General features: G+C 56.9%; 1 protein-coding gene and 1 pseudogene across 1 annotated transcript in view; one reads left to right on the plus strand and one right to left on the minus strand.

The window, feature by feature from the left end:
- Positions 1–12,569, plus strand: part of LOC135891988 (adhesion G protein-coupled receptor E2-like) — a 1,091,233-nt pseudogene that overhangs the window by 828,239 nt on the left and 250,425 nt on the right.
- The window catches only part of LOC135891907 (ultra-long-chain fatty acid omega-hydroxylase-like), a 66,920-nt gene that overhangs the window by 37,591 nt on the left and 16,760 nt on the right, over positions 1–12,569 (minus strand). Inside the window, exons 4-8 of the mRNA XM_065419597.1 lie at positions 11,426–11,553; positions 10,609–10,730; positions 6,629–6,896; positions 814–880; positions 228–357 (exon numbers count right to left, since the gene is read on the minus strand). Of these exons, the coding sequence (XP_065275669.1) occupies positions 228–357; positions 814–880; positions 6,629–6,896; positions 10,609–10,730; positions 11,426–11,553 (715 nt within the window). The remainder of the gene's footprint in view (positions 1–227; positions 358–813; positions 881–6,628; positions 6,897–10,608; positions 10,731–11,425; positions 11,554–12,569) is intronic.

A 12,569-nucleotide genomic window follows, 5' to 3' on the forward strand; every position in this document is an offset into this window, starting at 1 on the left:
GGGAAGCCCGCCAGCTTGTGGGGCTGGCAGAGGTGAAGGGGCCCCAGCGCTAGGCATGGACCGGTGGGGGAGGGGAGGGCAGCGGCTGTGCTAACCCTCACAGGTGGGGCGGGGGCTGTGCTGGGACTAAAGGGTGGGGGAGGCCACACAGGCCCTGGAAGTGGTGGTGCTGGCGGTCCGCACTGCACTGGACAGACCCAGCACTGCAGCCGGAGCAGCCATCTCACCATTCAATCTCCTCCGACTCCTTGTCCCGCATTAAGTCCTTGATCTCCTCCCGGCAGCGCTCCTGGTACTCGGGGTGACAGGCCAGGTTATACAGCACCCAGGAGAGGCCGCTGGCTGTGGTGTCGTGGCCTGCAGAGAGAGGCCAGCGCAGCGTGAGAGATGCCGGGGGGCCAGAGAGGGACAGTGGAGACTCCGGGGCTGGAGGGACCCTGCCTGGCTCAGCTCCCCCTGCCAGCACCTCCTCTGGGGCCTTGCTCCCCGTGACTCTCTGGCAGTGCCAGTGGGAACTCCAGGCCCCTCGTGCATGGGGGGCGAGTGGGGTGACTCTGAGCATCTGCCCCCTCTAGCGCCCCCCTCTCTTGCTGGGACTGTCTGGCAGTGCCCAGGGGCAGATCTGTCTTAGCCCCATTTCACGGAAAGGCACACTCAGGTCACTCAGAGCCAGGGATTGAACCCAGCTCTCCTGGCCTCCACCGCCCCCCCGCCCTCCCCGAGCCATGTCATCTGTGGAGACCCCATCCCCCCACATGAGGCTGTGAGGTCAGCAGGAGGGCCACCGCCCCCCCGCCCAAGGCGACTTCTCACCCTCAAACATGAAGGTGTCAGCCTCAGCTGCGATGTCCTCATCTGACAGGTCCTGGCCGTCCTCATCCTGCACAAAGCACACACTGCTGGACGGGTAACCTGGCTCCCACGGGGCCCAGCCCACACCTGCCCCATCTCAGAGCCTGGGAGGATGGGACATCTCTGGGTGGAGTGAGCTAGGCCATCTCCCCTCCACACCAGCCCGGGGAAAGAGGCAGCCCCTGCCCTGTCCCACAGCCCCAACCCCAAGGTGGGCTCCCCCTCCCCCCATGCCCAGCCTGGCTCTGGTGTTCGAGCTCCCCAGAGGTGCCCAGGGCCGATGCAACCTATTAGGCATCCTAGGCAGTCGCCTAGGGTGCTAGCATTTGGGGGGCGGCATTTTCTTCGGTGGCGACCGCGGCGGCCGGATCTGCGGCCACCCCGGTCGTCGTCAGCATTTCGGCGGAGGGAGCTGGGGCAGGGGGGCGCGGGGAGGGCCGCCTGCAGCAAGTAAGGGGAGGGGTGGCATGCAGGAGAACTCCCCGTCCCAGCTCACCTCTGCTCCGCCTTCTCCCCTGAGCACGCCGCCCCGCTCTGCTTCTCTCCCTCCCAGGCTTGCGGCGCCAAACAGCTGATTGGCGCCGCAAGCCTGGGAGGCGGGAGAAGTGGAGCAGCGACGGCGTGCTCGGGGAGGAGGCGGAGCAGAGGTGAGCTGGGGTGGGGAGCTGCCACACGGGGCGGGGGGGCGAGTCCTGATGTGACAGACATCACACAGCACCTTCCACCTGGCAACGCCCTGCCCAGACATGAACGAACCACCAGCTCCCGAGGGCACGGCCTCCCACTGTGCTGCCTTGGCCAATAGCAGGACATCAGTGACCTCCCCCCACCCCTATGGGGCAGGTCTCCCCATGTCCCCTTGGCCAATAACAGGACATCAGTGACCTCCTGTGACGAAGTGGGACTGTTCTTAATGTTTCCTCTGAATACTGTGTGGGTGCCTCAGTTTCCCCTATGCATTTCTTAAGTCTCTAGGTGGTGGGATAAAGGCCAGTGTGCATAAATCACTGACACTCTGTCTCCCTGGCAACAAATGGCCAGGGCCCTTCCCCCCTGCAAGGAAATAGCTAAAGGTGAACAAAGAGATCAGGTGACCTCCTGGCCAGGGAAAGAGACAAAGCCCAGAGAAGGAGGGGCTGGAGGGGGTTTCAGTTTGGAGCTGGCTGGGGACTAGGAGTGAGGGCAGATGGGGGTGTCTGGCTCGTGGGACCCCAGAATGGACCCAGCCGAGGGGTCCGGTTTGCTGTACCTACAAGCTCTGTTTTAGACCGTTTTCCTGTTATCTAATAAACCTCTGTTTTACTGGCTAGCTGAGAGTCACGTCTGACTGCGAAGTGGGGGTGAGTGCAGGACCCTCTGGCTTCCCCAGGACCCCGCCTGGGTGGACTCACTGTGGGAAGCGCACGGAGGGGCATATGCTGAATGCTCCAAGGGCAGACCCAGGAGGTGAAGCCATGTGAGCTTCTTGCCCTGAAGACAGTCTGCTCCATGGGAGAGGAAACTCCCCAGAGTCCTGACTGGCTTTGTGGGGAGCAGTTCCAAAGCATTGCCCAGGGACTCCATGACAACTGGTGTCAGAGGTGGGATGTACTGCGCCCCGTGAATGGCGCTTCTTGCAGTAAGTGACTGGGGAGCAGAAAAACAGAGGGGGGATAATGAGGACCAGGTGTGCTGAAAGCTCAGAGAGGGATGGTTTCAGGGGGCGATTAACCTCTGGGAGTGTGTGACCAGCGAGAAGGACTGTTGGAGGAACGAGGTCCCCCTGAGGACTGCAGCGAGCAGTCTCAGGGGCGGAGGAGCTTGCCACTCGACCCTAGGAGAGAGAAGGACTTTTGCAGTAACAGGGTTCCCCTGGGGATTGCAGCCAGCGGTCCCAGGGGCGGAGGAGTCTGAAGCTCGACCCTGGCAAAGAGGTGGTGACCACGAGAAGGGCTGGCACACTATGGGTCTTCCTGGAAACCATGGGGGAGTTGAGAGCACACGGGCCTCTGAGTCCAAAGCAACTTGGGAACAGCGGAGTGATGGCCTATCACCATCTCCTTGAGAAGGACATTGTAATCCTGTGCAAGAAGAGAGGGTTACGCATTGGAAAGTTCACCAAGGCACAGTTAATCATGAAGCTGGAGGAGGACCACCACTCTAAGGAGCAGATTCCTGACCCAGATGGGGCTACAAGAGGATCTGGGAGCAGCTGGAGTGGTAGCCAGGCATCCCCAAAAGTCTGGTCCCCAACTGGACGAGGGTCTTCACGATCGGGTTCCCCATCAGGGGATCGGAGATGGATGGAATTGGAGCTGAGTCCGAGAGAGCGACAGGACCGTGAGAGAGAGCAAGAGCCTGAGGAAAAGCTGCAGGAAAAGCAACAGCAGCATGGACTGGTGATGGTGGAGTGGAGAGGCATAGGGGGCTTCCCAGGGGTGAGTGGGGATAGACCCTGGGCTGCCAGTTCCGCAGGGAACCTCGACACTAAATTGCTGCCCCTGGTTAAGGAGGGAGGGGATGTGGATGCCCACCGCACTGCCTTCACACAGGCGGGTGATTTGAACCAGGGAGACCCTGCGGAAAAGCCCCGGTATCTAGCTCCCTTGCTGGGTCCCAAGGCCATAGACACTGTCAGCCAGATGGGTGGGGTGGTGGACAAGCTCCCACTCCTGGCCTGGGCCTATATGTCTGTGTGGAGTCTCCTGGGCTCAGGCCCCTCGGACCCCCAGTGGGAGCGGAAGATGGGGGTCAATGGGGAGACATGACTGGGGTGGCAAGACCCTGGGATAGAGAGAACTGTTGTCAGGCCCCAGGTGGTGCAGCTGCAGATGCTGAGGGGCTGTGTGACTTGGGTGAAGGTCCCCGGGATAAAGGCCCTCGTCCTGCCTATGGCCCGGATCCCTGTGCAGACACAGGTGGGGTCGGGCTGGCTGGTCGTTGGGGTTCTCCAGGATATCGGCTGTGAGGTCCTGTTGGGGGGGTGACTGTGACTCTTTGGGACAGGATCCAGGCCCTGCTACTGTAAGGGCCAAGGATTTGAATTTGAATTAAGGGAACCAATTGGCTAAGATGGAAATGGTCAGTGAAAATGCAAATAACCTGGCTGGCAGGAGGGAGAGGCTGCTGGGCTCAGAATACCTGCCTACCTGTAACCAGACCCCTGGGGCTGAGTGTGTCGGAGAAATGTTCCCCGCCCCCCTGCACACCGGAGAGGGGACTCATGCTGGCTCTGATGCTGTGACCAGAGCCGGGAACTCGCTGCCTGCCCCCACTGGGACAGCAAGGGCAGCGCTGAGCACGGTGGGAGCTGAGACCCCAGCTGAGTGGGGGGAAACACAGGCAGGGCAGGTCGGCTGCCAACCAGGTTTGCCTGGTCCAGAAGTGCTGCTGGGAAGTGATTACATAGCAGGGAGGAAGCTACCAGGGACAGGGCTCAGGGGGGCTGTGATCCCAGGGCTAGCCAGCGAGAGGGAGCAGGTCCCATTCCCTCCTCCAGCAGCTGATTTCCAGACCGAGCTGTGGAAGGATCCCTCCTTGGAAAAGCTAAGGGAACTTGCTGGCCACCGCGCTGCAAACCCCCTTGGGGAAGGCTGCAGGGACAGAGTCCTGTGGGAGAAGGGATTCCTATACCAGGAATGGGCTCCCCAAGGGGAAGTAGAACTGGGGGGAATCGGGAGGCAGCTGGTGGTGCCCCAGGAATCCACAGGGTTCTTCCCTTTCGAGCTGCTGTATGGGAGGAGAGTTAGGGGACCCCTGGACCTGAAGACCCCCTGGTGGATCTCTTCCCTGAGGTGGGAGCCAATTTCCCCATCAGGTGTTCCCCGTTCAGAGTCACTGGGAAAGTAGCACAGAACCTGGAGAGAGAGGTCAAGGACATGCTGGCTTTAGATGTGATCCAGCCGTTCAACAGCCCATGGGCCTCACCCGTGGGGCTGGTCCCCAAGGAAGCCAGGATGATCTGGTTTTGTGGGGACTATCGGAAGCTTAAAGCCATCACCGTGTCCGATGCCTACCCCATGCCTAGGCCTGGGGAGATTCTAGGCAAGCTGAGGGGGATGGAGAACTTGGCCCTGGCATACATCAATGACAGGTGTGTCTTTAGCCAGACCTGGGAGGAACGTGTGTCCCAGGTGAAGAGGGTGCTGGGCTGCCTCAAGGAGGCAGGACTGATGGTAAAAGCCAAAAAGTGCAAAGTGGAGATGATCAGAGATTGGCCCATTCCCCAGACCAAGAAACAAGTCCAGGCCTTTATCAGGATGGCGGGGTGCTACCAGAGGTTGGTACCATACGTTAGCCCCCTAGCTGCCCCCATCCCTGAGCTATGTGAGGGGGTAAGCCAGACGAGGTGGTCTGGACCGAGCAGTGCCAGAGGGCTCTCTGTATACTGAAGGAGACTCTAATCCAGGGCCCGGTAAATCTGGTAAACCCAGACTTTGCCAAGCCTTTTGCAGTGTTCACCGACGCCTCAGACGCAGGGCTGGGCACGATGCTGATGCAAGCCGATGCTGAGGGGGGGAGACAACCCATCGGGTACCTGAGCAAGAAACTGCTGCCCCGGGAGCAGAACTATGCGGCCTCAGAGAAGAAATGCCTGGCCATGGTGCAGGCCCTTAAAAAGCTGCAGCTGTATCTATTTGGGCGGCGCTTTAGTGTGTTTACTGACCACTCTCCTCTGACGTGACGGTGTCAAATGCAAAGGGCTGAGGCCAAGCTGCTGGGGACAGAGACACCTGTTCAGAGGGTGGCCAAGGTCAAGATGGGGGCTTTTAACCAAGAGAGCCCGAATTGCAGCCCTCCAAACTGGAGCGCTGGGAAAAGACCCAATCCCAGTTTAAACCCCAGGGGTATTGGGGTGGCAAAAGGGCACGGGCCGCATAAACCTTTCCACATGCAGCCTGAAAGTGCCATCAAGCACAACAGACCCACAGGAGGGCCTGAAACTGGAATGTCCTGGTGTAACTCCCACCAAGGAATGGGAGAGATGATGGGGCATCCATGGGAACGTTGGTGGGTTCGAACTTCCCCAGGTCACTGGCTAAAGTGACCTCGCCCAGTTCAGTCTCGAAGGGAGGAGAGATGTAACGAAGTGGGACTGTTCTTAATGTTTCCTCTGAATACTGTGTGGGTGCCTCAGTTTCCCCTATGCATTTCTTAAGTCTCTAGGTGGTGGGATAAAGGCCAGTGTGCATAAATCACTGACACTCTGTCTCCCTGGCAACAAATGGCCAGGGCCCTTCCCCCCTGCAAGGAAATAGCTAAAGGTGAACAAAGAGATCAGGTGACCTCCTGGCCAGGGAAAGAGACAAAGCCCAGAGAAGGAGGGGCTGGAGGGGGTTTCAGTTTGGAGCTGGCTGGGGACTAGGAGTGAGGGCAGATGGGGGTGTCTGGCTCGCGGGACCTCAGAATGGACCCAGCCGAGGGGTCCGGTTCGCTGTACCTACAAGCTCTGTTTTAGACCGTGTTCCTGTCATGTAATAAACCTCTGTTTTACTGGCTGGCTGAGAGTCACGTCTGACTGCGAAGTGTGGGTGCGTGCAGGACCCTCTGGCTTCCCCAGGACCCCGCCTGGGTGGACTCGCTGTGGGAAGCGCACGGAGGGGCATATGCTGAATGCTCCAAGGGCAGATCCAGGAGGTGAAGCCATGTGAGCTTCTTGCCCTGAAGGCAGTCTGCTCCATGGGAGAGGAGACTCCCCAAAGTCCTGACTGGCTTTGTGGGGAGCAGTTCCAAAGCATTGCCCGGGGACTCCGTGACACCTCCCCACCCCCATGGGGCAGGCCCCCCACCACGTTACCTTGGCCAGGAGCAGGATGTCAATGAAGTCCACCGTCTTGCCCTGCTTGGATTTGAGCCAGGCCTCCCTGCCCAGGCGGCTCAGGGCCTGGTGGCGCCGCTGCACCACGTCGGCTGTGAAGCGGTGCACGGTGTCGCAGGCGCGCCGGAAGCGCCGCCCATCATGCGTCAGGTAGTACAGGAAGTCCCAGTGCAGGAGCAGGCGGTGCTGGCGTCGCACCACCAGGGAACTGAGCTCCAGGATGGCCACGATGTAGTCACTGGGCATCCTGCAACAGAACAGGCCAGCATGTGACTGACAGGTCGGGGGGGGGGCCTGATCAGAGCTGGGGGATCCCGGGGGGCTGGGCCTCGCAACAGAGCGATCATGTGATCTCCCAGCCACAGGATCTCCGGGCCGGCCGGCGGGGAGGGGACTGAGCTCGGGTGTCTCTGGCTTCTGCTGTGGAAAGGGTTAAGCATCCTGCAGGATAAATGACTCAAATTCAGTCCTTAAAATCATATGGGGAGATAATGTTTGTGGTTTTGTGTATTTACGTATTTATTGATAGAGGTCAACAATGTAATCAAACAGTCCCTGTCTATGCTGTATTCTGTTAATTCAGAGATCAAAAGAACATCTTAGCATTTAAATAAATTGCAAATGCAGGATATCGCTGTATTCCTCTCTCTTTGAAATGTATAGCAAATCATCTGTGAATGCTGGAAAAACAAGCAACTACCTTATATTAAAAGAACGAGGAGTACTTGTGGCACCTTAGAGACTAACATATTTATTTGAGCATAAGCTTTCGTGGGCTAAAGCCCACTTCATCAGATGCATGCAGTGGAAAATACAGTAGGAAGATATAGTTATCTATCTATCTACAGAGAACATGAAAAAATGGGTGTTGCCCTACCAACTCTAATGAGACTAACATTGGCCAAACCGGACAGTCTCTACGCAAAAGAATAAATGGACACAAATCAGACGTCAAGAATTATAACATTCAAAAACCAGTCGGAGAACACTTCAACCTCCCTGGTCACTCAATTACAGACCTAAAAGTCGTAATTATTCAATAAAAAACTTCAAAAACAGACTCCAACGGGAAACTGCAGAACTAGAATTAATTTGCAAATTGAACACCATTAAATTAGGTTTGAATAAAGACTGGGAGTGGATGAGTCATTACACAAACTAATAACTATTTCCCCATGCTAATTTCCCCCCTACTGTTACTCACACCTTCTTGTCAACTGTTGGAAATGGGCCATCCTGATTATCACTACAAAAGTTTTTTTTCTCCTGCTGATAATAGCCCACCTTAATCGATTAGTCTCATTAGAGTTGGTATGGCAACACTCATTTTTTCATGTTCTCTGTATATATATATATATATATATATATATATCTTCCTCCTGTATTTTCCACTCCATGCATCTGATGAAGTGGGCTTTAGCCCACAAAAGCTTATGCTCAAATAAATGTTAGTCTCTAAGGTGTCATAAGTACTCCTGTTCTTTGTGCTACAGACTAACATGGCTGCTACTCTGAAACCTGCCTTATGTTAATTCATGTAGCTAATTACTGGTGATGGACCTACTTCAAAGTGGCCCTGATTGCCTGTTGTTGGCCTAAGGACTCGGACCTGTCCAAGAAGGCCTGGAGTTGTATCAAAGACCCTTGGGTCCTGAGCCTGTTTATCTCAGATCTGCTTGAGGCTTCATGCGGGGGAAGCCTAAGTCACAAGGACTGAGATCCCAGGTCTGACAGGACCGCCCTGAATATAAACATTGGACTATAACCTATGGACTATTGCCAAAAGAACTCTTTGCGTCTACAAAGCTCAACATCTCTGCTATAAATCTGAACCTCAAGAATGATACTCATGTCTGTATGTATACTGGTCTTTTAACCAATTCTCTCTTTTCTATTTGAATAAATTTGACTTTAGTGAATAAGAATTGGCTGGAAGGGTGGATTTGGGTAAGATCTGGAATATTCATTAACCCGGGAGGTAACGTGTCCGATCCTTTGGGATTGGTAGAACCTTTTCTGTTATATGATGAATAAGATTTTCATTGATCCTCATCATATTTGACTTGGGTGTCTGGGTGGAGGCCTGGGGCTGGGCTGCTTTAAGGGAACTGTGTTGTTGACTTCTGCGTAACCAGTGAGCTATAACAGAAGCTGTTTTGCGCTGACTTGGTAAATCTAAGTATTGGAATATCCACCAGCTTGGGGGCTTGTCTGCCCCATTCTTTGCAGTTCACCCCAATTGAGTGACCTCAGTTGGCTCCCCTGGAACCCCAGTCACAGGGACCATAAAGAGCCCCAGACACGAGGGGGGAGGGGCAGCATGGCCCAGGCAGGCTCCAAGGAGCCCCCAGGCTAGCGCAGCCTGTTCCCTGGGTGTACCGCGGACTCTGGGGTGTCAGGGGGCCCCATCCCCATGGGGCAGCGATGGCAGCGGGGCATGGGAAATTGGTCATTCAGCGGGTGCCTGTGGGTGACAGGTGGGGTTCAGGGCACAGCTGGGCCTGTCAGGGATGGAGAAGTGCCCCTCCCCATCAGCTGGACAGAATGAACATGGGTTTGGCAGGAGCCGATCTCGGACTCCTCCCCAGGGCAGGCTGATGGGTCGGGACATCCTGGTGTGAGCAAGTCCAGCCTGGGCTCCTCAGGGTCACGGGTCACCTCATTGTGGCAGAGATGGGAACTGACTCCCTGCCTGCCAGGAAACCAGCCAGTTCACCCGTCGCTGCCAGGTGAGGCTCCAGCCCAGCGCTCAGTCCTGTTTCTGGCAATGGGGTCCACTCTGAACTCACACGCTATGGGCAGAAATGCTGGGCTCCCAGCACGTTCCTCAGCCAGCCCAGGGCCCGTCTGCACCGGCACGTCCCGCAGCCAGCCCGGGGCCTGTCTGCACCAGCAGGTCCCGCAGCCAGCCCGGGGCCCGTCTGCACCGGCACGTCCCGCAGCCAGCCCAGGGCCTGTCTGCACCAGCAGGTCCCGCAGCCAGCCCGGGGCCCGTCTACACTAATGTGCAGTAAAACAGGTACAAGCTGCAGATGAGGGCCCTGCAGTACATGTATAAACTGGGGGCAGGAGGGTTCTGGGGGGACGGGACTGAGGTGAGGAGCTTATAGACTCATAGATTTTAAGGTCAGAAGGGACCATTATGATCATCTAGTCTGACCTCCCGCATGATGCAGGCCACAAAAGCTGACCCACCCACTCCTGGAATAATTCTCTCCCTTGACTCAGCTGTTGAAGTCCCCAAATCATGATTTAAAGACTTCAAGTTGCAGAGAATCCTCCAGTAAGTGACCCCTGCCCCATGCTGCGGAGGAAGGCGAAAAACCTCCAGGGCCTCTGCCAATCTACCCTGGAGGAAAATTCCTTCCCGACCCCAAATATGGCGATCAGCAGAACCCCGAGCATGCGGGCAAGATTCCCCAGCCAGACCCTCATTGACCATTGTTACTAATTACCTGCGATGGCATGTTATTGACATATTGACTAAAATCACGTTATCCCATCAAACCATCCCCTCCATAAACTTATCAAGCTTCCTGGCAGCGAGATGCATGCGACAGCAGGATCATCCCCCAAGAGAAGCACAGCACAGCCATGCCGGCCCCACAGGTGTTAGTAGACAGAACCAGCGAGTGGAAGCACCAAGCACCAGCCTCTGCCCAGTGAGCTGAGGAGCTCCACTCCCAGTGCTGACCAGGGCCTGGTGCAGCCACTACAGCAACCCCCACCCAGTCACCTCCAGACCCCCCACTGGAGAGTCCCTGCCCAGGCCTGCAGTAACACCCTCCCCACCCTGGGATCTCCAGTTCAGGGACCCATTCCGTGAATCCGCACGGGCTCGCTGGGGCCAGGCCAGGAAGGAAGGGACCCTGCAGCCCATTCTCCCCACTCTGACCTCCCCCCAGTGCGGAGGCTCCCACCCTCGGGTCAGCTGGAGGAGCTGCCCCCGTGTCACTCACTCCTGGCAGTTGCTGTTGTAGCTGAAGATGCATTTCTGCAGACTGTCCAGGGTCATGAGGCTGACCTGTCCAAACATGTCCAGGGAGGTGGAGCCTGACGCCACCAGCTGGCGCCAATTGGCCTGTGGGAGAACAGTGCCCGTGAGAGCCGCACAGCCACCCGCAGGGACAGCCCTGCAGAGCCCAGTGCCCACGCAATGCGGGTGGGCCAGCGTCAGAGACAGGCAAGCAGACAGGGGAGGAGGTTAGTGGACTGGTGCAGTGACAGGGCTGGGCATGGGGTAGTGGCAGGTGGAAGAGGAGTGGGCAGGCGGGCGGGTGGGCAGGGTATCGGTTCAGTATATGCCCTGGGGTGAGGGGGGGTGCAGGGCCAGGGGCACAGCATAGTGATGGTGCAGCGTATTCCATTGGGTGTGGGGGAGGCAGGGGGGAGGGCAGGTTGCTGGTGCAGCATATGCCACGGGAGGAGGGCATTAGTGCAGCGTGTGCCATGGGGGGAGGGTCAAAGGCAGGCTGGGGGTGCCAGGGCAGTGTGTGCCATGGGGGGAGGGTACATGGGCAGGCTGGGGGGTGGCATGGCAGTGTGTGCCATGGGGGGAGGGTCACGGGCAGGCTGGGGGTAGCAGGGTGCCAGGGCAGTGTGTGCTGTGGGGGGAGGGTCCTGGGCAGGCTGGGGGGTGGCAGGGTGCCAGGGCAGTGTGTGCCATGGGGGGAGGGTACATGGGCAGGCTGGCGGGTGCCAGGGCAGTATATGCCATGGGAGGGGCCAGAGGCACAGGCACGGATTTGGTGCAGTGGGGGGAGGGGAGGTACTCACATGCATGATGTCAGTGCTCTGGTTGAAGATCTTCATGTAGGGCTTCAGGATGTCGAAGTGGAAGGCTGGCGTCAGCATGCGCCGGTGCCGCACCCATTTCGCACCATTGCTCAGCAGCAAACCGTCCCCTGAGATGACAGGCACTCAGTTCAGAGCCTGGCAGCCATGGCAGAGATCCCGTAGCCCAGGCCCCCAGCAGTCCCCTGAATCATAGCCAGCTGGGGTGCTCAGCGAGAACCAACCTCCCTGGTGCATGTCGGGCAGACACGAGAGTGTGCACGTGTGTGCAATGCGTGCAAGGAGTGTGGGTGGGGGTGTGAGTGAAGATGCAGGTGCATGCGTGTGGGTATGTGTGTGTTTGTGGGGCACATGTGGGCATGAACATGCAAGTGAATGCGTGTGTATACGTGCAGGTGGGTGGTAGTATGTGCAGAGAGGTGCATGCGCATATCAAGGTGTGTGTGTGATCCTGTGCAAAACCATGTGCTGGTGCTCACGGCTATGGCATGAGTAGCTCCAGCTCCACACCGACATAAGAACGGACAGACTGGGTCAGCACAATGGTCCATCCAGCCCAGTGTCCTGTCTGCCAACAGTGGCCATACCCCCTTAGTCGTCTCTTTTCCAAGCTGAAAACTCCCAGTCTTTTTAATCTTTCCTCATATGGAAGCTGTTCCAAACCCCTAGTAATTTTTGTTGCCCTTTTATGAACCTTTTCCATGCTTGCATGCGTCTGACGAAGTGGGTATTCACCCACGAAAGCTTATGCTCCAATACATCTGTTAGTCTTAAAGGTGCCACAGGACTCTCTGTTGCTTTTTACTGATCCAGAAAGGACCTTCCATCTTATCCCATGACAGCTTACTTTGCTTACGAGCCTTTGGTGAGGGAACTTTGGTGAGTCACCCCCCTTCCCTTGGTCAGTTAGGGACTGTGATGAGCTAATGCTCACCTGACCCTGAATGGGTGCGGCATAGCCAAGAGGGAAGAAAGAACATGATAAAAAGCAGAGACGTTTGCCATGCTCTTCCTCTCTCTTCCACCTACATAGGGCAACCAGACAGCCTGTGGTGAGAAGCATCTAAGTTTGTAAGGACATTGAAAGTGTTAAGAGCAGCTTAGAATGTGTTTTGTTTTTATTTCA

The sequence above is a fragment of the Emys orbicularis genome, chromosome 19, assembly GCF_028017835.1.
Source record: "Emys orbicularis isolate rEmyOrb1 chromosome 19, rEmyOrb1.hap1, whole genome shotgun sequence".
Taxonomy (NCBI): domain Eukaryota; kingdom Metazoa; phylum Chordata; order Testudines; family Emydidae; genus Emys; species Emys orbicularis.